Raw genomic sequence first — 23,901 nt, forward strand, 5'->3', positions numbered from 1 at the left:
TCTGTAAATGTAGATTATTTGTACAGTAGATAAATCAGTGACATGATCATATAAATGATCATGTTCAGAAAACTTTTAAAGATAATTTCTTTTTGGTAAAATTACATAAACGTAATACGCCCCCCTTTCCAGGAAAAAATATCTTATTAATTCAGAAAGTAAAATGATTGCTCAAGGAGTGCTACATAATTACGTTGCTAAAACCAAGACAAAGTAACATCAATTGTAGGACCATGCTGCTTCAGATGTGCTACCCCTGTACGTAGCAAATTCATACAACAGTCCATATGAATTCTGTCTGACCCTGAACACTTACAGAAATTTCATGTGTAACAGCTTAAAAAGAATAAAAATTCTGTTCATGAGATCTCTGCCAGAAGTCATGGTTATGACTAGCAACAATCTTCAGACGAGACTCTTGATGAGACCTACTGCAAGAATAAAAAGGATGACATCAGACCGATAAAATAATGATCAAAGACTATAGTACACTTGGAATGTTCTCTTTTTATTTTAAATATACTTATTACAGTAATTTGTTAGGCTTATATAGAGCACTATTATTTACATGATTCAGTGTTTATCCTTTGGGGAGAATTCCAGTGCTCAATAAGTAAGAGTCAATGAGCTGCTTGTTAACCATCTTGGAATCAGTGTTCTGAAATATTAATTTCACATAAATGGTGAAAGTCCTTGAAATAGTTACAGTTACCTGTAGTTCCATTCAGTAGGTATCTTCGAACTGCAGTTAAATTATGTTGAAAACTCTGAATATAGCTATAGATAATCAGAAGAAAGTTCGACAACAACATCAAATTAAAAAAATACCAAAAAACATCAGTGGCTGACATCTACATTTTTCAGATGCATCTCAGGGTGATGGTAGCGTTCAAAGGGAACAAATAACCATTTTTTGGTAGACTGCCTGTTATAAAATGTCTAGATCATGGGCAAAATATACAGTCACTAATAAATAAAAAATACATTTTTTTTCAAGATCTCCTTCTAACATGGCATCTTAAAATGTGCCTACAGTTAAGAATGGTTTTCATTATTTTTATTAAAATTAAATTTTCCATGGTTGCTATTCTTGCACATGAATTTATGCATTATACGTACTATATAAAACATATAAAAGATGAAGTTGACAGTATATGGAATATCATTAGCTGAGAACATGAAGAAAAGGTTCATATCAGATCCCACTGAATGTTATGTAAGTTCAAACGTACAAGAAAGGGACTTTGGTCCTGATCTTGCACTAAGAGAATAATTGTAGTCCCCATGTTTCTATGTACAAAACTTACTATCTCTACTGAGATCATACGCGTCTCACGTTGACAACCATCCCATTTTCATGTGATTCACCACAGAAAGGGAGTTTCAATCAGGACAAGCAGCTTGGTTATTTCTCTTAATTCTCATCAATGTGTTTCAGAAGTCAAATCCATGGCACACTATGTGAGTGGCTGAATATCTGTGATGTTCAGCTATGGCACACAGTTTTGTTTTCCCAACATACACAAAGACAGCAGGGAAATGCAGCTCATAACTACCAGGAGTTTATCCTAAGAAATGTAACATTTTCATCATTATCATGGGGTAGAAACTATTGTTATTGACAGTGTGCCTGTTTTTCAACAAAACATCATTGATTTTAGTAGCACTACAGTTTGGCAAAGAATAGTTTCTGAATTATCTGTTACAGTTTTGAATATCTGGCACATTTAAGACACCCACCCACCTATTCAAATAATATTTTAAAGCAAAATCAATGTTTGATATAAAATAACAGTTGTGTTGCAAATGTGGAAAAATAGTCTACAAAAAATAAGTATAAAAGTGATCTCAGATTTATGAATATGCTTCATATAAACAAGTTCAGGTGACTAATCTGTGTTAGAAATGGCCCTTGGTAGGCTGTGTCACAACGGAACATCAAATTTTTCACAGTTTACAATAACACAGTGAGATTCACAATGTGATGACACCTTATATCAGAAAAATAGTATTTTACAAACTATCCATTTGGCATCTATTTTTAGACTTTTTTTCTGTTTCTTTTTCAGTTTCTTTTTTCTTTTTCCTTTTTTTTCCTTTTCTTACAAAATAGTGCAAAATTACAGTGCGTTAATAGAGATTTTGCAAATCCTAATACAAAGTCAGTATATTTAACTGTTTTTTTCATTCACTGGAAAGAGTTTGGCACATTAGGATTTTGTATAGATTGAAAAGCTTCTTACTTGCTTCTCTTCAGTATATCCACTGAATCTTTAAAACATTAAATTGCACCAAGGGAGTTAACTTTCCAAACTTTTTAATCTCAGCTCTTATAATATGTGCATTACAAAGTGTCAAAGAAAATGTAGATTTTGCAGTTAATTTATTTGTGAAACCACATATATCAGACTGGCTTTTCTTATCATATTATAAAGAGAAGGATTGATGGGAACATTTTTCACCTTGTGACTGCTAAAATGTTTATTTACAGTTTCAAGGTTCTAAAGGAAATTTATCCCAAATTTATATATATATATAAGAGTTGGTTTACCATATACCTTTCAAATTTTGCTATCAAGCATGTCTCTGTATCTGGATCCAAACAAACTAAAGAATAATAATAAAGAATAATAATAATAATAAAGAATAACAAACAATTGCTTTTGCTGCCAATTTGCAATGATTAAATTATTTTCCTACTAATAATTTGCTTAGGATTGTTAATGAAGAGTTCCCTCATGTATCAATACTTCATTTGTACAGACTGGTACACAGAAGGTGTCAGGTGAGTCCCAGGTCAGTTCTTTGCCTCCTTGGCTGAAAGCAGGAATGAAAAACCTGAGACCACTGAATTATCTGCTAGAGGTTGCCAAAGAGTGGTTTGTACCATAATTCGGGCTGTTAACCTGAAGGTGAAAGGCTCACGACTGGATGTCTAAACTGCCACATGAGTGAATCTCTGAACTATTCACTGCACAAAGACCATTGGTTTCGGTTAATTGTGTAGAGACTGTGGTGACATAGAAGATTACCAATTAATTAGGTTTGCAATAGAGTAATGAACTGACTTATTCCAGTATGAAAACTGCAGGGTGATGTCTGTAGGCCTAGTTATTTCTCATAACTCTATGGTTTTATCATCTGTATAATTCTGTGGCAATTGTGCCATGAATTAAAATTAATACTGCATGGTTTGTTTAATCAATTTATTGGAATTTCTGTTCCTTTTATGAACATATCTAAGCAGTCTGCATTTTACACCAGTTGTCTGAAGGTAGAATTGGCTAGTTATTCAAATATTAGAAGGGAAATATCCACGAATAAGACGGGTTTTTTTACCCAAGCCCTTCCACCCTTGGCTCAGTCCTTTGTTACTAGCACAGGAATCTCCCAAATCATCTGCTAACTCTGGTGGAAGATTTGTCCAAGCAAGGAGTAAAAGATAAAGCTGAAATAGCTATAAATCATATTGTATAAATCATATTGATTGATTTCTAACATTTAAAAATCACTTCTGTTAAAAACAAACAAAAAGCAAAACCAGAACTGTCAGCAAAATTAATGAAAAAGTCCACCAGCTGGCAGACATACAACTTCCCCTAGACTCTCTTCTCAACAAAGTACTAATTTTGACCAAGGAATTGGTCAAAATCTGATTAACGTTCAGTTTTCATTAGTTTTAAATAGGTCAAAGGCACCCCTTTTCCCCCCTTTGCACACACAATGATTATTCAGTCTCACCTAGACTGAACCAAATACTTTCCTCCAAAAGGAAAATCAGATATTGTTATGACTGACACACTCAGTCCAGATTAAAAGGGTCCATCCACACATGACCAGGTTTTATGCTTTCTTCCTGGGACAGTCCTCAAAATACTATCTCAGCAAGCCTCAGCCCCTCTCTCCTTATGTCCCATGGAAGTTCAGTCACCTTGCATAGCACGGGCAGGCTGTAGGCCAGAGTGCTGTGCTGAGGGAGTGGCATGAGGCGGTGGTGGCACATATAGTATTGCTGAAGCAGAAGAGTAGGGCCAAGGTTTACTGTATAGACACTAAGCCAGAATCAAGCCAAACAGTATTCAGTGTGGAATAGTCAGTCTACTCACTGGATGGATGCACACGATGCAGAAGAAGTCACACAAATTGCTCTCTGTTGACCATAGATTGCACTCTTTTGAACAATTCCTAAAGGCAATAAAAGCCCCAATGCATTAAAGCATTTAAGATGTTCTTAAAATTTTTAAGTCTCATGGTCATCTGCATGTGCTTAAGGTCTTTCTTGATTAAAGTCCAGAGAGTATTGCTGCATGAGGACTTCAAAATCAAAAAAGGAAAGAAGAATAGCGACTTCTGAATCTAGATAAGAAGTATGATTAATTTACTGACAGACTTCACTCTGCACCCGAAAGTTAATTTCTGTCTAATGAAAAAGATATTACAAGGGCAACAGGAGTCCCATTCTCCAATAATCAGGAAGAGTCATTGGTTGTTTAACTGAATCTTCCTTGATTAGAGATGGGAGAAAATTAGTGTTTTTTAAAGCCTATTTTGTGAAAAAAATACGGGCAGCTAGAAAGAGTAAATAGTTGTTTACTGTGCTTGGTAGTGTCAATTTCCCGCGTCTTGCTCAGCCTGTATGAAATCTACATTCCTACTTTCTCAGTCCAGCTTTTACTTCATCTGTTCCTTAAAAAACAAATATGTTGCTGGATGTCTCACACATTCCGTGAGCCTTGGTCATTCCGAGGAAAGCCGTCTCATATGGAAAGAGGCATTCAAAGGAACTGTCAACAGGATTCACTAAGGAATGGGGACCTCATACTGAGCAAGAGCTGCTGTGGTCACTGAGTGTCTGAAATGACATGAAAAGTCTGCTTTAAAAGGATCTGCTGCCAGTTTTGTCTGATATCTATTCACATTTAGTGGGGTAGCAATACATCTGCAGTTAGTATTTAAGTCTTATTTTTCACACTGAGAAAGGCAGTAGTATTGATAGCTCAGTGCACAACAGAGACCCTAAAACCATCCAAAATAAGCCATTGCAAAAGAAAAATAGTGATTACTTTCTGTCTTCAGTGGCTGCCTAGTTAACTTGAGACAAGTGCATATGCAAGATTATTGTGGGCTGGCAAGTAAAATAAACTGAATGTCTGAAACAAAATTGTTGAGAAAATAGTACTGGTGTGATTTCTTATCTTCTAGTTCTCTTTTCTGGTACAAGTATCTTCTTTTGCCAATAGTATCAAAGCATAATGTCTTGTTCTCTACTATGTGTCTAATTCCATATAATTTAGCCTGCCATAATTAGTTGATTTTGCTCATTCTCCTTCACAGGGATTTGCTATTTGAGTCTATTTATGCTAGCTGTTCCTGTAGAGTAGCTCACTGCAGAAGAACAGACCTCACAATGCTGAATGTCATATACGGACTGGAAACAATCTTGAGTGAATTAAGCATGTAGGTCTAGGTAGACAGCCTTTATGCATGCATGCATGGAGTACAGATGTTTTACATCCATTGCTTCACATCATTTACCACATGGGCTGGACATGCCTGATAATGTTTCATCTTCTGTCAGCAAAGCTCTTTATATCCAGAACTGATTAAGGCTTGATACCTGCAGATCACCTTAAAATCTTCATAAAACAGCTGTCTCACTTATGTTTTAGCCCACACTCTTCAAGATGTCAGTGAGGCATTAGGATCATTTATATTTTTAGAATTTGGTCATGATTCTTCTCCATAATTCTGGATTAGATTTCTCTCCTGTTTCATTAATCCTTGAAACAATTTTAGCAGTGTGTCCTGAATGCAATGTATACAAGCTTTGTGTGGAGTTTCTGTGAAGAGAACAACTCTCTTTCCAGTTCCATCAAAACACTTTCATACTTCTTGAAATTCAGCCGAAGATTAACCATACTGACTGGATCCTGTGCTTAGAGAGGTAAAGACATTACTTACAGTGTTAAAACTCAGTGTATATTTCAAAACTTTCCTGTGTATACACTAATCCATATTTGTAGCAACGAGTCATGCATCTTATTTTGCTTGCTTGTTATTATTATAAGAACTTATCAGCTGAACTTGCTACCAAGAAACCAATTTGATTTGACCTAAGGACTTACACAGCATAACTCCCATGATCTGAAATGAAAAATGAAATTAAGGATTGTGCACATTCACCTTCCAGTGAGATCAGTGCAAAGAACTTCCAAATCCCAGCACTGAGGGAATCAGGTTATTGAGCCAAACCAGTGGTATGTTCAGTGACAGAATTTTTCAGTCCTCCCCAATACAAAACGCTTTGATGTCATCTAAGATAGACTGTGACCTGTAGCCACTTGCCTTTGAAATGATAAAATATTACTCACATTACATCCATGTCAACACTTCATTTTTAGAAGATTCGGTTTCGTTGTATTGCATTAATTTTCAGTGTAAGCTCATCTTTTTTCATTCTGGAATACTGGTGATTCACATCCTACTGAAAACTAGCTTTTAAAGAAAGCAATAAATAGTGTAAGTAAATATCTGGATTAGAATACAGCTTTTGAAGCCATAGGGAGAGAAGTGATTCTATCACTTTTCCATGGGGTTTTGAGTTTTAGAAATTTAATTACATTACTCTTACAGCCTTCTGTGTTTTTATTCCAGCCTGGAGTGAAAAAATAAATCTGATAAGTCACCTTACCTTTTGCTAAATATTTATAATTTTTTATCCCTTATTTTCTTACTTCAGCAATGTTGCTGTCTGCAAGTTTAATCTTAGGTATTTGATTAACTACTGTGCTTGATCAGGTTCTTATACATCTCATAAGCTGAAGCTTTTCCAGTTGAACTTTTTCTTTTTTTCCAGTAGAAGGTGTGATCTGTAGCACTTTGACCTGAAAATCCAAGCTAACTGGCTTTCATTTGATACCAAAAGATATCCATACATTTATGTCACTAAACCAACCTTGTACGTATAAATATATATGGCAATCATATATTCATGTCTTAGCTGAAATAAAGACGGATTAAAATCAAATGACACATTAAAAGCAGACATTTTAAACAATCATGACAATATTCGTATTTGCTATTAGAGCAAATTTAGTACTTAAGAACCTACTCATATTATCAAATATTGATAGCAAACTGCTGCTCTGAATAGTGCATTTTTTCATATAAAATACTCTCAGACCCCAAAATTCATTAGCATAGTAAGCTGAAAGGTTGAATATGTCAGCCTGATAGCTTATTTACTGAATTTGAACATATTTCTTTCAGAAAATTAACTGTTTAGTCATTTTATCCCCCTTTCACGAGTCATAACATCACATTTTCTGCTACAATTAAAGTTCAACAGAATTGGGGAAAAATTCACTATTATTCAAGAAACTATACAAGAGAAATTCCTAAAATTTCTCAGCAAGCTATTTCAAAAATCCATTATTACCAGCTGAATTCAGTTCATGAGGCTGATGTAATCAAATACCTTTATTAAAATCCATTTATCTCTGTATTGGTGTAACACCACTTAGAGCCCTGGTTCACGTTAATAATACTTGAGACACAATGGGGCTTAAGGGCATGCTGCATTTGAAAACAAAAATTGGATGAATCTGGGCTTTGGTCTCTAAGATTGGTCATTTTCTCTGTGTCTGACTTATTGTTTCTCCAGGGGGTAAGAACAGATATATTCTTCAAGCAACTTAATGGGACTATTTGTTAGGAAACATCTTATTTTTAGAAACCAAAACTGTCTACTATTCTAATACCTTTAAAAAACTATAGTTCATTACCCTTAAAAAGGGGGGCAATTAATGACACTTCAGTAATGCTAGGTATTGTACTTTACTGTGCTCTTAAAATGTAAAATGAACATACGAAACTTTACTGTCTTTTGATATATTACACACATTTTAGACTGGAACAGCAAATTATGTTCCTAAAGTTTTCTCTGGCATTTAAAAATTGTTTCCTCATTTTCCAAATAGTTAAACAGCAAATGTAATGTTAAAAATAAAAAACAATTGTTAAAAATTACTACTTGGGGTGTAAGACTGGGACATATTTCACAGAAAATGTGGGAAATTTTGTTTTAAATTCACAATGAACAATCAAATATTCTTCAGTGCACATAATTAGTATGTCTATTATGATTTGAAACTAAGTATTGATGACTATTGTTGCTGATCTTTTAAAATCTCTTACAAAATATAAATAGGATAGCCAAGAGGGAACAGCTGATAAACCATGACAAAATATTCTGTTTTCCTTCCTTTTTTTTCTCTTTTCCTTTCCTCTCCACTTGGACTGAAGTTCCTTCTGGCTTCTTCAAAAAAGTGCACACACACACACACACACACACACACACACACGCACACACACACACACAAATTAATTCCAAAACCATTTTTCTAAATTTCCAATGGACTTGTACTCCTGGTGTCTTTTCACATGATCACAAGCAAGACATGCATGTGATTCCCAGAACCTAGGAAGATGCACTGAAAAATCCTTCTTCCAGTTGAAATAACTAAGGTACATCTTGTTATTTTTGTCAAGCATCAAAAGATATTCTGCCAGCTCTCTGGGGGAGAGAAAATCTTCCACGTGTATGAAAGAGTCTGCTGGAATGTAATTCTCATAATTTTCTCTGGAAGGGCCCAGTACAACTGGTACTGATCCAGCCAGAAGAGCATTGTAAAGTTTCTCAGTAATGTAATCTTTGTGGATTGAATTTTCAAAGGAAAGGTAGAATTTGCAAGTGGAGATAGTTGGAATCAAGTTTTTGTCATTGACGTAGTCTCCAAAGGCTTGTCCGTAGGTATGGATTTCAATGTATTTGCTAAGCTCATTATAATACTTGACTCGAGCGTGCTCGGGGTTCCAGTTACTTACAACCCAACAGACCAAGTTTTCCTTACTTGGTACTTCAAATGTGAAGGAACTTGTACCAACCATCATGAAGCCATAAGGCACCTGAATATCTGAATCACGCCGATAAGTCAGGGTCAGGTTAAATAGGTGTTCAATGCCACTCTTCTGTGGAGTATGAGTTGGAGACTCCAAGTTCATCCAAATCCACTTCTGGAATGGTGGCCTGGCTTGCTGAGGTAAATTAGTCAGATCCCAGCTAATGTCCCTGTGATGAATGAGAACAGCATGGGATCTGTTATATAGCGAGCGGTCAATAGTCAGATGGCACCCAGGGATATTGAACATTGTTTGGCAGGATGTTAAATCGAATGTCTGGCCAAATGGCCAAACCCAGATCAAAACAGTAGTTTCATTAAGATTATCAGTTTTGGAAGAAAAGAAGTTCTTCATTTTCAAAACTGAACTGGCTGATTCTATAGGACCAGAAATCCAGCTATTTGTTGGTTTGATATAAATTAATATAAATGCCATGAAACAACCAAGGACAATGAAGATAATAAAAAATGGCCGGAAAATTCCTTTAGATGTCGATGTCATAATTTGTTCTGAGAAAAAAGAGAGGAAGAGAAAGAGATAAAATAACATCAGGTATTAAATTACATATATATATGTCCTGTTAAAGCAATCAGATATCAAAATGAATAGAACTTCTATAGCAATGGTCTGTAACCTCAGAAATTTCCTTTGAATGGAGAGGGCATGAGTTCTTTCTTGCCATTCATGACAAAGTGATAATATTTCTCCTCTTCACATTAAAAGTTCATTGACATTAATTGAAACCAGGATTTTAATACATCTCATACTTGATGTGAATCAGTATATATATATATTGAGAAGTTTTTTTTTTGCTTAGAACCTAGGCCAAGCATTTGAGACACACAATACAGACACAATTACCCTTTGATTCTATCTTTGTCTCCATGTAAGGAATAACATGCTGCACATCGGCATTCCATTCATATTTTTGTGTATATGGAGGATATAGGATTAGAGGATTGAAAACGAAAGGAACTAGAACTTTAATTCTGTAATCAGTAAGCCTGTTATCAGAAAACTAGTTCATGCCTTATGGCTACATAGGGATGAACATTGATGCCTTCTCCAAAGGACTCCTAAAATAACTAGAGAAGGAAAGCAGCAATAGAGGCTTCCCCTGTGCAGCCTCACATAGTTCCCACATAGAGAAAAATAAAGAAAAAAGAATAAGAAGATGTCCTTAAATATTTAAGTTTTTATGCCACAGTCCTGTGTTAAAAATTAGGAAATATAGAGATAGCTGCATCTTTGTGAGGTATTGTTTTTTTCCACAGGGAAAAAGAGATGAGGACTTTATTATATAGCCTCCTTTGTCCTCTCTCTGGTTGTCTCTTCCTGAGATAAGTGATCAATCTCTCTTCAGAACTTCTCTTCCATACGTTTTTTGTGAAACCTAGCAAAGTCAGGGGTTGTTTATTGCTAACCTTTGCTCCTGAATGTAGTCACAGAAAGCAGAAAGTGAATTTCAGGCCTTTTAAACCAGTTTCATAACTCATGTCCTCCTACCTGTGAAATAAGTAGTTAAATTCAGAATGAAGGCATAGTAGAATGTGATTCAGAGATCCATTAATACACATAAATTTTCTGCTTTTGTGAGTGTAAAAACTAATATGTGAGTGTAGCACTACAGTTACAAAGGAAATGTTTTCACATTCATTGTTGAGGAAAAGGAAAGAGGAGGGAATGTCATGCTTAGCTTTACTCTAACACTGTATCTTGAGGAAAAGGGAATTTTCCACAATATCTCCCCTTGTTTTGGGAAGGCAGATGGTCTTAATCCCAGTTTTAGTTACTGTGGTGGGTCAACCTTTTCTGGCTGTCAGACACCCATCCAACCATTCTCTCTCTCTCCTCAACAAAATAGGTGGAGAAAATAAGATGAAATTCTTATGGGTTGAAGTAAGAATGGAGAGATCACTTACCACTTACTGTGATAGAATAAACAGAATCATCTTGGGGCAAAATAATGTAATTTATTGCCATTTAAAATAGATCAAAGACAAAAATTAAAATAATATCTGCCCCCTCAACTTCACAGGCTCAAATTCCTCCTTCATTCCCACCTCCTCCACTTCCTCCCTGCCCCTGAGCAGTGCACAGGGATGGGGAATAGGAGTTTGTGATCAGTCTCCAATGATTCCTCTCAGCTGCTTCTTCCTCCTCACACATTTCCTCTGTTCCAAAATGTGTCCTTCTTATGGGATACAGTTCCTTCAGGAAAAAAACCTGGGCTCCCTATGGGATGCTGTTCCTTCACTATACATCCTCCTGCTCTAGCATGGGGTCCTCCCCAGGCCACCATGGGCTCTAGGGGAATCTCTGCTCTAGTGCCTGGAGCACCTCCTCCTATCCCTCTTCTCTGACCTTGGTGCTCACAAGGTTGTTTCTCACATTTTTTCCCCTCATTCCCCGCTGGCTGTCCCTTTCTTAAATACACTTTCCCAGAGGTGCAACCACCTTGGCTGCAGGGCATAGCTGTGCCCTGCAGTGGGTGTGTGGGATCATGCTGGAATTGGCCATGTATGGTACAGGGGCAGCCCTGGCTGCACTCCACAGAGGTCATCTGGCAGTCCCCACTGTCAGCACCTGGGCACAAACACCTAATACAGGTATATAAAATGTAAGTGATATGTTGAGTCTGGTGCTTTTGTCTAGGCCCTTTTTCTTAGGACATAGTTTAGCTGGTCCTCTCTACATTCATCAAAATGATCCTGAGGAGAGTAAAGAAGAGGAACTTTTGTGTCCGTGGCTTTTCCACTTATCATCATCAGTTTAAATCCCTCTGAATGAAATATGTGGCTTTACAGCAAGATCACATTGGCTTTTTTTGGCCTATGTTGATTGTTGCTGGCAAATATCTCTAGAAGGGAGGTTATAACCTATGAGACCCAAAGACTGCTTCCTTGCTTCCTTGCCTTACTACAGCGAAAACAAGAGGAAGAATGGATTTAGGTTGAACAACTCTAGGAGATAAAACTCAAAGGAAAGACGTGAGGCTGAGCTGACATTCATGTAATGCTGTTCTTTGTTTCTGTGTTATTGAAACCAACACACAGAATAGGTGCAGCTTTTCACTAAACAGATAGCATGAGCTGAGTTTTGACAATAGATTGGGAGAGGTGTCTATTCACAGGGACTGATCATTTTCTAGGAATTGAAAAGTGTGATGAAAAATCAGAAAAGGACTTTAACATTGTGCCTTGTAACATAGTCGCCCTCCAGTTAAAAGCCTTTTGACTCAAGTCCCTCTGATAGGGATTATTTTACACTAAGCTCTTCTTCTAACCAATAAACCCCCCTGCATCATCACATGGCAATTCTTGCTACATAGAAAATGACCAGACATCGTGTATACTTTTCTCTGCTCGAAATTCTAGTGTGTCCAGAGTGTTGCATTCGTGTAGGAAGCTTTTGAACTGTAGTGCCAATGTGAAGATAAACGCTTGTTGTCTCTGCTACCCCGAGTACCAGTATTAACATCTCACAATGTTAAACAGGTGGGTTTACCTATTTTCATCCCTTATGGATTGATTTCCTCTCATAGCTTTGCTGTTCTTTGAACTCATGTGCCTATGTTTCTTCACAGGGCAGACTAAGGAACTTGTGGAACAGAACAGCAAACTCTGCTTTCATGGCTTTTGGGACTGAGTCCTGTACGCAGACAGGAAGCAATTAAGTACAGTGAAGGTATGTGGTAAACACTTATTAAGAAACACTATTTTCACAGCATAATAAAATGGTTTGGGTTAGAAGGGATTTTCTTGAGAAGTAGCTTGTCTGTACTGCTAGGACATATAGGTTATGGTCCACTAAAATCTGTAAAATATTTTTTCATAATATTCTCCAAAATCTGAAGACTTTCCCATATTTCTTTATTTCCTTCTTCTCTTTTTTTGCCCAAGATAATGATCAATCTCCCACTGTAATTCTCACTATAAAGGTGACACTGAGGAGACATTTGTTACAAGACATCCAGCCAAGTAACCTTAGCTCACCCTTCCTCTTTCATGGCTTTCCTTCTACCACAGAATCACAAATTTCCTTTTTGCAGATCCCCTCCCCCATGCATGTCAGACTCTGAAAAGAAAACCTTGTCAAAGAGACGTGTTTACCGAGACTTTTGCCAGCTGGAAGAATTCTGTGCTTTTGATAGTTTTGTTATAAAGTATGTTTCAGAGTGTTATGGCATAGCAAGTATTTTCTAGGTGCTTTTTCCCAAGTTAAAAGTATAGTATTTCATCAGTACAAGAGTGTTTTTCTCCATACAAAACTTAGCAAGGCTCCTTTTAACTGCAAAACTTGGCATTCCATCAGCAAGCAACTCCATTTAGCAGCAACAAAAAATGGGAGATAGTTATGGGGTACCAGCAATGTTAACACCAAGTATACCAGACAAGTCTTGCAAAAATATGTCTATTTTGTGAATGCATTGTGTTCATTAAGAAACAGAATTTTATGGAAAGTGTTTTATCATGTCTTCATTGCAACTGAGACTTCTCAGTCCAGATATGGGTTTTTTTCTGGTTATGTAACACTGCAGGCAGGAGAAAATGCAACATTGCTGGTCAATAATATCAATGCCCCTGGTATATTTTTAAAGCAAATTTCCCTGGTTTCTCAAGGTTTTGTCAGTAGCCCAAAATACATCACTACTTGCAGATATATAACATTCATTACTAGTCTAATACTGAGATTTTCCAAAGGAAAAGGACAGTATTTTAAAAGAAAGCTGAAGCCAAGATTCTTGAAAGCATGGACACTGAATAATGAATAAAAAAATCACTACCTTACTCATCTTAGAATTCTTAAGCATTCAGGGCTAACTTTTGTCTTGATCATCACTTGGTCTCAGGATCACTCAAGTAGAAATACTTAACAACCTCACGACAGTGTCTGAGGATCACTCCTGGGATCAGAGTGGATGTTTCTGTTACAGTGGACTTGATTGAAGAGCAGAAGGACATTGAGGCTAACAGAGGTGTCAGAGGCCCATTTAGAAGCAGACAGCTAGCTAGGTAGATACTCCAGGAGTATAAAAGGACAGTTGAATGCAGAGAAAACTGATAGGAATGATAGGCAAACAATTGTTACTGTTAGAAGAAGGCTCATTTGAAACTGTTCTCCCTGTCCTCTGGCATGTTTTACCAGCCTTGGACATAGCATATCTGCATTTATGTGAAGAGCTGTATTTTCTTCGACCACGCTCCCAATTAGCTGGAGCTTTTTCACCTGCATTTTAAAAGGAAATTTGATTATCTCAGGATAGCCATCCTGTGACTTCTTATCTCCAAGTCACTGCTTTATGGACATGCTCCAAACTGCTTTTGCTTTAGGTCTCCAAGACTGAAGAGTGCTTCTCTTTATTGGAATTAACTCTCACTACTCTCAGTTAAGCCTCCTCTGTCACAACCAGAATGGTGGATTTTTTCCTCCCCACTATCCAGACACAGGCTTGCTTCCACACATTTCCATGCCTGTCCACGGATTTCTGAAAACAGCCCAGTATGAAAAGGCTAAACAGAGCTGCATACAGTTAAAAGGCTAAAAGCTGAATGAGCTGCTGATCTCAGACTGCATATTTTTATTCTGTTGGTTACAACATTCTTTTTCTTCCCCTTTCCACCTCCTTTGTTTTTGGGTTATTTGTTCAATTCCTCAGATTCCAGTTCTGCACTTTGAGAACAGTTTAGAAGCTTTTTATTCAGCGGTGGTAATTTTTACTTTGAACAGCTTTAGAAACATAATCTAAGAGCACTCTGAGGACAGGTAACCATTAAGATAGATTCCTTAGGGGTAGTGCCAAAGCTATCACTGGAGACTGGTAAGAATAGGTTAGACAAGCTCCACTAAGCAATGAGAGATCAGATTGTGCCTCCAGGTCCTAGGGCTGGACTAGATGACCTCACTCGATTTCTTCCAGCCTTGTGTTCAGTGATAGTATTAATAAAATAAATAGTTTTATAAATAATAATGCAATAACAATATTATTATGAATAAATAATTTATAAATAATAGTTATTTAATAAATAATATTAATAAAATCACAGATTTTTATAACATGCACCTAATAAGAATACAACTACTGCAAAGAAGCTCTGAATAAATGAGTAAAAATATCCCCTATCTTGAAAGTTGTCTTGCAAATTACAAAATAGCCACACTGTACACAGTGAAAATGTGAAGGAAAGTGAAAAATTGTGTGGACAACAGCAACAACAAAGTCCCTATTTTCAAAGGCTAAGCCTAAAGCTTCCTATCAATTGCTAGGTGGGGTACTGCTGCTTTTTTGTGACTATCTGAGTCTTGACCCCTCAGGCCTTGCTGAAGAAAACCCTGTTCTCAGCTTCCTTCTCCAAATTGCTGTGCAACACACCATTCTGCAATGGCTCAGCAGCCCCCAGCCTTCCCCCGTGGCTGTCATCTATCTTCTCCTTCTCCCCATGGCAGTCACACACTGTCACTCTCTAGCTGCTTATGCAACAGCTCAGTAGATTCTTTCTGTGACATTAGCCAGAGACTAATGTCTCAGACTGAGTCTCTCAGAATAGCAGACAGAAATGGATACAGAACTGTGGTACATACTGGAGTGACCCAACATCCACCCCCACTGCCACATATGGAAAAAAAAATAAAGTCTTATCAGCAAGAAACTTTTCCAGACAACCTGGTGCTAGTGTCAGGATACTCCATGTGGCAGCTGTGTTGCTTTCTAATTATGAGCTTTTAAGTTTGTCTCAGAGAGTACATAAGCATTCTTCATTCCTTCCCTGGCACAACTGGAAAATAAACGCACACAAAGCCATCAGAACCTCGGCAGCATTGCCAGCCTTGGTAACATACAGAGACAGAACCTTTTTTACCTTAACTTCCACGTTTGCTTGTCCACATCACAGCTAGTTTATGATCGATGGCAATCTGTGAAAGGGGTGGTGGCCTTCAGTTCTGTGCTAGCTATGAAAATAGAGTTCTTCACCAGTGTAGCTTGGTAGCAAACTTTATCTACCTTGCCAGGAAAGTGCTTTTCATCTTCTTGAATATAAAGCTCATCCTAGTTATGCAGCACAAGCCAGTCCATGCTTTTTTCAAAGCTCTGAAACGGCTCTGCACAAAATCAAGCTGATTGAAGAAAAGCTGCTCCAAAAGCAAGTGGTCTCTTCCTCCCTTCTTTCCATGTGGTTTAGGAACAGCAAACTGCTGTTCTCTCTATTTCTGCCAGAATTGCAGAAAGAGCTCTTCAGTAGCTTTGTGACTGGCTTGCAAAACTGCAGCTAGCCAGCTAAATATGGATAACATACCTGCACGCAAGCTATGTATTTGTGATGGCCACCAGACCATCAGAAAGTCCTAATCAACTCACAGTAGCTGTGAAAATAGTGAGAACTAAGCCAAACAAGATGGAGCATGAAGCTGCAGAAGAATCATAGGCATTCCTGTGCACATAAGCTAAACTCCCCATCCAAGAATCACAGTTGCTTCTGACTGGTTTCCTAATACATAGTTCCCTAGTAAAATGGAAAAGCACCTTCTCATGCGAAACAAACAAATCAGAATCAGGAAAGAGCAGAGGATACCTGCTTATAATATTGAACACTTACTGGAGAGTATATTAGTTCTGTGGTAAAGCAAGTCTTTTGGAGTTCTAAGCACCAGCTGTTTGTGTAGATATGATTAGAGGCTACATGCAGTTACATTGCTGTATCTTGCTGCATAAGCAAGCCCAAAATTTTGATTGGGATTTAATGCTGCCTTTTTTTTTTTTTTTTTCAGATGCAACTGCATAGATCTGGAGGATTTTGCCAGTGGCAACATAACTCCTGAGATGGCTCTGCAGGTCAGAAAGAAAGCCTGAGAGGCTTCTGTGAAATACCATAAAATCCCCATAATCTGATCTCTATTTAACATTTCACTTCTCTGCCTGCCTAGCATCTTTTCCTTAAGAAACTGATTATACCTCTGGGTTTGGGATCTGTACTGATGTAACTGTTTTTTTAGGATGCTGGTCAATGTTCTTGCTTTAATTTGCAAAGTCTTATGTGCCATGGATACTAGATGCTAGAGGGAGAACTACCCTAGAGAGAAAAGAAAACAACTGAAGTGCTCAAATTAGTTTCCATTTGCCCTGTGGCTGAAAGTGAGAATGCCATTTACTAATACAGTCAAAGTGGAGAAGAGAGGTGATGATTTATAGGCCATTTTTTAAAATTATATCCATATTTGCAAATAAGATTTTTTCTTTTTTTTTTTTTTTTTATTTTTAAATTTCCTCACAGGTGGAAGGATGGGCATTTGTTTTACAAATATAACAAACAGAACTGTGTTTCTTGACTATTCTGAACAAAGAGGTAACTAAGTGTTGATCAACAGGACTCAGGATGGCCAAGAGTCCTTATCCAGGTTCTGCTCACTGTTGTCTAAATGCCTTGAGCAGAGCTCCTCACTTCTAGCTTTCTTGAAAGCCCATCAGTGACTCAAGACTTCAGGTTAAAGTCTGTGTATAGAGAATACAAATCCATATAACAAGGTACTGGGTGCCTAAACCAATGGCTGCTTATTTTCCATCTGGGAAAAGTACAGTCTAAGTCAGTGATGCATTGTAAAGCACTTGTGAGTGTAAGGACACCAACACTAAATTAAAACAATGGAAAACCAGCACCAATCATTTTCCCATTGTGTATCAATAGTTAGCTTTTCAAGCTGACTTGTGTTGGTAGTGCTAAACATTTCAAAGAAATAAGCTGTAGGTGTAAAATAGAAGGTGATTATAAACAAAGACTCTTAAATGAAATGCTGTGTCTTGCTGAAGCAAACAAATTAGTAACTCACCATAAAGATTAGTCAACTTTGGACACTGAAAACAAGAACTGAAGAGTTTTAAGAATCTGATCTAAGTGCCCATAAAGTAAATTCAGAAACATTCCTAATAAGAATTTTAAAGGTATGCATGCACACAAACAGAAGCAAAAATATAATCTCCCCAAACCTAAAACTTGACATAAACAAGAATGAAAGCATATTTAAAAATAATACATATTTTAGATAGTATATATTATAAAACCAACAAAAATAATCCCTAAGCCTCTCAAATTGCACACTCTTCTGAGAAAACAAAATTGCAGTTGAGAGAAACCAGTTGTTAATTTCTTGGAGTGTCTCTTTGTGTGCATAACAAAAGGAAGGTCAGAGAGCTGGAACTACTAGTATAACAAGCTAAGAAATGTAAAGCTTAACAAAAGTCACTGAAAAGACTTTTTCCATAGAAAAGAAAGAAAAAAAAGAAATCCCTCAGTTGAGAAAGAGGAATGGGTTGAAGGAACAAATATCTGAAAAAATCCTCCAGTAGTTACAACCATGTTCTACGTGTTCTAAGGTGATGTTTTCTTTTTACTACTTCCTATCTGGGTTAACATATTCACCGATGTCTCTGAAAGCAACTCTCAAGGTTAAAATATGAGAGTGAAGAATATTCTGCACAGGCTATTGACAATACATTGTACAAAGCAGAACAGCAGTTAGTGCAGAGATTATACTTCATTTGAAAAGACTCAAGCTATTTGCTATTTCTTAGTTTGATGTCTTCCTTTTATGCTTGTTATAAAGTGGAGTTAAATATTTGCAGTGTTAGGTTAAAGCAGTTGACTCTAATGTTCAATTACGAGGTTTTAGTGTCATATATTATTCTACTCTGAAAAGAGAAAAAAATCAATAATGAATTAGCAAAATTTTTGCCACTACAGTAACAATTCAATGTAAATTTTTTTACTATATCTTTTGCCAAGCAGTCTTTTTTCCATCTTATGGTTTGCAGCCTGTGGTCTTTCTCTGGTACAACTTTACTGTACATATTAAAACTAGGTATTTAAAAACTGGAAAGAAAGTTTTCCTTTTTTCTTAATATATGAGGAAGAATTTATATAGCAATCTTACCCAGAATGTAACTTTCTAAAGAAAGTCTGCAGAGATAGCTAAGAGGAAATAGAAGGAAAAAGCAGGGGAGCAAAGGAAATAAATTGAAAAAGTGTAAGAAAACCAGGTCAGCATTACTTAATTCTGTATTCCTTTAAGGACACTGGTGTAAAGAAAGTTGATGGCAGGTCTTTTCAAATAGCCTGTGAATCCATGCAGTTAACACAGTTTAGCAAATGTGGGTAGGACTAATTTGACTAAAAGAATATGAAGGACCTAAACTCCTGGTTGATTAGGCTATCCTTACTTCTAAGAAGCCCCAAATCAGAAACAGGCACTACTAGTAGGGATCAAGGGAAATTCTGGTATCTAGTTCTGAAAATCCAACCCTGAAAACTTCTCTTCTTAGGGCTGGTAATGCTTAAACTCTCTCTGGCCCTCTAACTTACAGTCTCCTGTGCTCTTAGCTGCCTGGTGCCAGCATATCCCCAGAAGGGGCTCATTCTTCACAGGGAAGGGCCATTCAAAATCGATAAACTAGCTATTACCCCAGCTCTCAGGCCTAAGGATATAGATGTGCCTGCAAGAGCAGACTCCATCCTAAATGCAGTGGTAGCAGCTCCTTTTTGTTTGTCTGAATTTAAAAGAAACAGGCATAGGATGAAGTCCTTTTTGCAGCAATTGAAGCTATTACCTATTAGATATGAATCTTTCTTCAGCATGAGTAATTCAGGCTTGATATTTCAATTTCCTTAAGGATTTTCTAGCTCCTAGACAGCAAGGGATGTTGATTTTACAATGTGTAATGAGCTTTAGGGTTAGAGGTGAGGAATCCTTTCCTCCTCATTGGTGGCCTAGTTGCTAATCAAGGCACTACAATTTTCCCTCGACCTCTTTCTGCCTCCTGCCTATTGACTCCCTAATGATTTATGCCCAGGGTACATCTGCAACACTAGAGCGTAGACTCAGCTTTCTTCCCTATGCCGTTTATAATCCTGTAAAGAGATGGTGGAAGAGGCAGCTTAAATCTCCTTTGTTGGAAAGATCACAAAAAACAGTCTGTATTTTGTGAGTGCTTTCCTGACTGTGTTTCAAAAGCTGTTATTCCCCAATTTCTTCATAAAAGGAAGGGGCTAGCTCTCTGCTCTAAAGTGAGGATTCCCAGTTATGAATTCCAAGGAGGATTCACTCCTTCAGAGCACTGTATGTGTCTTGCTGAAGGATGGAAGAATACACATCCCAGTCCTGTTCTGGACAGCCTCCCACTGCTTTGTGGTCTGTGCCTCCATTCTTAGGTGCCTATCTGATTTCCTACATTAGATAGGTGGTCTAGTCACCCTAATGAAGCTTTTGGGCTAAGGACTAGACCTGCTAAGTGATGCCTTAAGCCCCTAATGGTTTTTATTTTTCTAATACTTATAAGTTTTATAAGTAGTGGAAGTAGACTCTAAAAGCAGCAATCCTCCCTCCCTTGTCCCTTGTCCCTTTCCCTCTAGCACCCTTGTTTACACATTCCTTAACCCTCTTACCGCATTCTATGCTCCCTATATCACTCCTACCCCCCAATACAGCAGAAATGTTTAGTCTTTTGTCAAGGCAAGGCCTAGATTGTTGGCAGAACAGCATATCAGGGCCTAAACCACAGAATACAGTCAAGAACTGGGTAACTATGTACTCTTTGTGCTCTGATGAAGATGGGATGAACGGAGGGTCCCGAAAGCCCCCAGACCCATTTCTCAGGGGGTGGACCCGGGGCGGTCCAGAGTAAAGGCCACAGGGTGGACACATCTGGGATTGGATGGATGGTATTATAAAATGTAACATCTCAGGAACGGCCTGCGCGCGTCTTGTAACATCTTTGCCTTGGTAAATAAACCCTTTCTTATCTCACCCCTAATTAACTGCTCCGGGAGATTTTTTCAGCACCTAACTCCCACGGCAACATAAGGCTCAGCATAAAAACCTAGTTTTTGAGTGCAGCCTTTGGTCTTTGTGGTCAGCTGAGGTCAAATGTCGCACAAAACAAATGTTAAAGTACCACAAAGACTTACTCTCAGCCAAAGTAAATAGAATTCCTGCTAGAATATATATTTATTATAAGTTCTCATAAAGGGAGTTTAATTGAAAACAATAATAACAATGTTAGGGATTTGTTATCTCACTGACAAGCACATTGGTCTGCTGAAGGACAGAAGAGTTTTACCAGGGCAATTAGAGCCCTCTGGTACCCTGATGAGTCTCATATATAGGACAGACAACAAAGTGGTAGGAGGGCTTCCCGGCTCTTCTATCACTTTAACCCGAGTTTAGTTGAGTGGAATTTAATTTGAGTTAGGCATTAATCACTTTATATCTCATAGATATCTATGGCATGAGAGTAATGAAGTTTCCCATTCTTTAATAAAATACTTTAAAATCTATACCAATTGAAAGAACCATACAAGCAAAATAAAATGCTGCTCTAGTGATAACAATACTTTGACTTTTGAAATGCCTTTTCCTAAAGAATCTTTTGGAGTTTTACAAGCAAAATTATTAGTGAAACTACCTTATGTGGAGTAAAGAAGGGGTGGAAATCAAGTCCTAGAAAGATAAAGTAATTTTTGCAGTATCATGAAAATTTGAACAGGTATTTGACAACTACAACTTAAATTTGCATCAAAACAGTTGAGTTTGTGGGACAGAATATTTTCCTTCAAACAAACTTCACTAGAAAATAGTCATATTACATTTATTTATATCAGATATCTTTGTTATGTATCTTTGTTTCATCATCATCATGGCTAGGTTTGCAAACTAAGATTCGGGAAGGGCTTTACCCACGTTTGTTGCAAGTGCTTTGGTGGCTAAAAAGACCAATACGAGATAGACATGTCCGGTTGCAAAAGGCACAGTTTCAAATCTCTGAAAACACATCTTAACTTTCTTGATGAGGTAAATTAGTATAGGGAAATGGGAGATTTAATCAGATTAAAGTTAATGACCTCTTGATCTTTAAAATAAGAAAAACCACATCTGTTTTGCAGAACCACAAATTGAAATTCTATCAATAAAGCTAGAATTGCTGAAAGATAAGGAGTATCAGAGATGAAATCTTGCTCACAGAAACACTGGAAAAAGTTCTACTAATTTCAGTATGGTTAAGGTTTTGTTCTTTCAGTTGATTGCAGCAACATGGAAGAAGAGAAAAAAAAGGGGCTCAAAAGCTATTCCTTTGTGATTAAAGTTAACTTAGAAGTAAAAAACCTAAGGCCACCCAGGAGACAACAAAAGAGATGTAAGTCAGAGCTCAGGGAATCTAAATGCTTGAACAAGGTACAAATAACAAACACTCTCCCCTATACAGATAAATACATTGGCACGCACAGTCTGTAACTTCAGGAAAGATTTAATCACCTGTTAGAAGCGATTCTCAGTTTTTACACCTGCAACATTTTATAAATATTAATACATACTTATATATATACGTATATACATATACACACACATACACTGTTTATGTGGCATTTGTAGCACATAGGTTCCCTGAAATGTGTTTATCAATTATGCTTTATATTTTTTTGTGGTGGTCCCCGGTGGTCTAGTGGTTAGGATGCAGCACTCTCACCGCCGTGGCCCGGATTTGATTCCCGGTCAGGGAACCCCTCCGGGCAGATGATGCTCGTCAGCCCTGTAAGGCCATCCATCTAAGAGAAGGTCACTCTAAACAAACCCAAGTCCTGAGGACCTCGCTGCCACTGTCCGAGCTTCGCTTGGCCCTGGCAGTTGAACCTCAGGATTAAAGGGTGGGCTCAGTTCAGCGCACACTGTGTCTCACCTAAAAAATCCACTGCGCAGGCTCGAAGGGTAATGACCTTTCCCAAATCTTCGTTCGTGAAGACTGGCCATACTTATACATACTTATATTTCTTTGTGTCCACACCCTTAAATACACCTGTGCATATGTGGTATATACACAGGCACACATACCCTTATGAACGTATCGGGCACCACTGCCTGAGTTGCTGGCTGTGGAGAGAGGCAGTGGTCCTAATGAGATGTGTTCCTGTTGTGTTGCCCTGATGAGATGTGCCGCAATGTGACAGAAGCAATATAGTGACTGCTCTGCAATGTGCAGGGGGCAATGGAGTGACTATTACTGCCATCCTGGCAATTAGAATAGAGGAAAACAGAGCATTGGAATTCACTAAGGCACTGAGCCGAGGAGGAGTGGATGGGAAAATGAGGCAGAAAGTGGAGACAGGGATTATTATATTAGAAATAAGATCTTTTTCTTATATATCTTGACTCTTTTATCAGAGAGGGTGAGAAAGAAGGCATTGCTCTCAAATAGTTCTTTTAGCAAGAAGCACAGCAGCAAGCCGAACCTGCAATCCTGAAGACTGCAATCCTGAAGATTGCATCTCATGAGATGCACGAGACCTCTGTATAAATAGCTGGAGATGGGAAATCTGCCTTGAGACTTTCAGAAAAACTCTAGCAGGGAAAAGAAGGCAGTCACTCAGACTAGAATGATGACGAAATATGTCATGGGGGAATGGGGTGGATTTACTCTCCATTAAGCAAACAAGCATGTTTATTGACGTAACTTATATGAATAGAAAGTTTTAAAGATATAGGATTATAAAATTCCATTTTAGTTTTCATTCATATTCCGTCCCTTTTTGCATTTTCAGCATCAGCAATTATAATCAGCTTCTTTTTTATTACCAGTCAGTTTCTTTCAAGTTTTCTTCGCTTTTAGGTTTTGAGTCATGAAGAAGTCAGATATAATTGTTTTCAACCAACTATTTCTAGTAGATTAATTTTAGCAGCCAATAAAAAGGTCTAAGATTTATGAGTGTGTTAAAAAAAATTCTAAGGACATGCTAGAATAAAGTCTTTCAAAGATTTTTTTCTACATATTTTCTGATTATTTTCTGAGTTATTCAGGTTCCTATGTCATGCCTGACACCTTAGCATCTGGTTTTGTTATTTATTGTTCTGAAATTATGCTTGGCAATGCCAAAAGGGAAGATTAAAGTGTAAGTAGAATAT

The 23,901-nt window shown here is 37.5% G+C and overlaps 1 protein-coding gene across 6 annotated transcripts in view; it reads right to left on the reverse strand.

The window, feature by feature from the left end:
- Nucleotides 1-487: 487 nt before the first annotated feature.
- FUT9 (fucosyltransferase 9) overlaps nucleotides 488-23,901 on the reverse strand; it is a 107,136-nt gene continuing 83,722 nt past the window's right edge. For 4 of the 6 annotated variants that reach the window (XM_064649935.1, XM_064649938.1, XM_064649933.1 and 1 more), the window contains exon 2: nucleotides 488-9,470. In XM_064649935.1, the coding sequence (XP_064506005.1) occupies nucleotides 8,383-9,462 (1,080 nt within the window). In that variant the 5' untranslated portion in view covers nucleotides 9,463-9,470 and the 3' untranslated portion in view covers nucleotides 488-8,382. Of the gene's footprint in view, nucleotides 9,471-10,385; nucleotides 13,641-15,821; nucleotides 16,702-23,901 lie in introns of those variants that run through there. The other 2 variants (XM_064649937.1, XM_064649936.1) reach the window with 2 other exon arrangements.

Source organism: Pseudopipra pipra, chromosome 3, assembly GCF_036250125.1.
Source record: "Pseudopipra pipra isolate bDixPip1 chromosome 3, bDixPip1.hap1, whole genome shotgun sequence".
Classification (NCBI taxonomy): domain Eukaryota; kingdom Metazoa; phylum Chordata; class Aves; order Passeriformes; family Pipridae; genus Pseudopipra; species Pseudopipra pipra.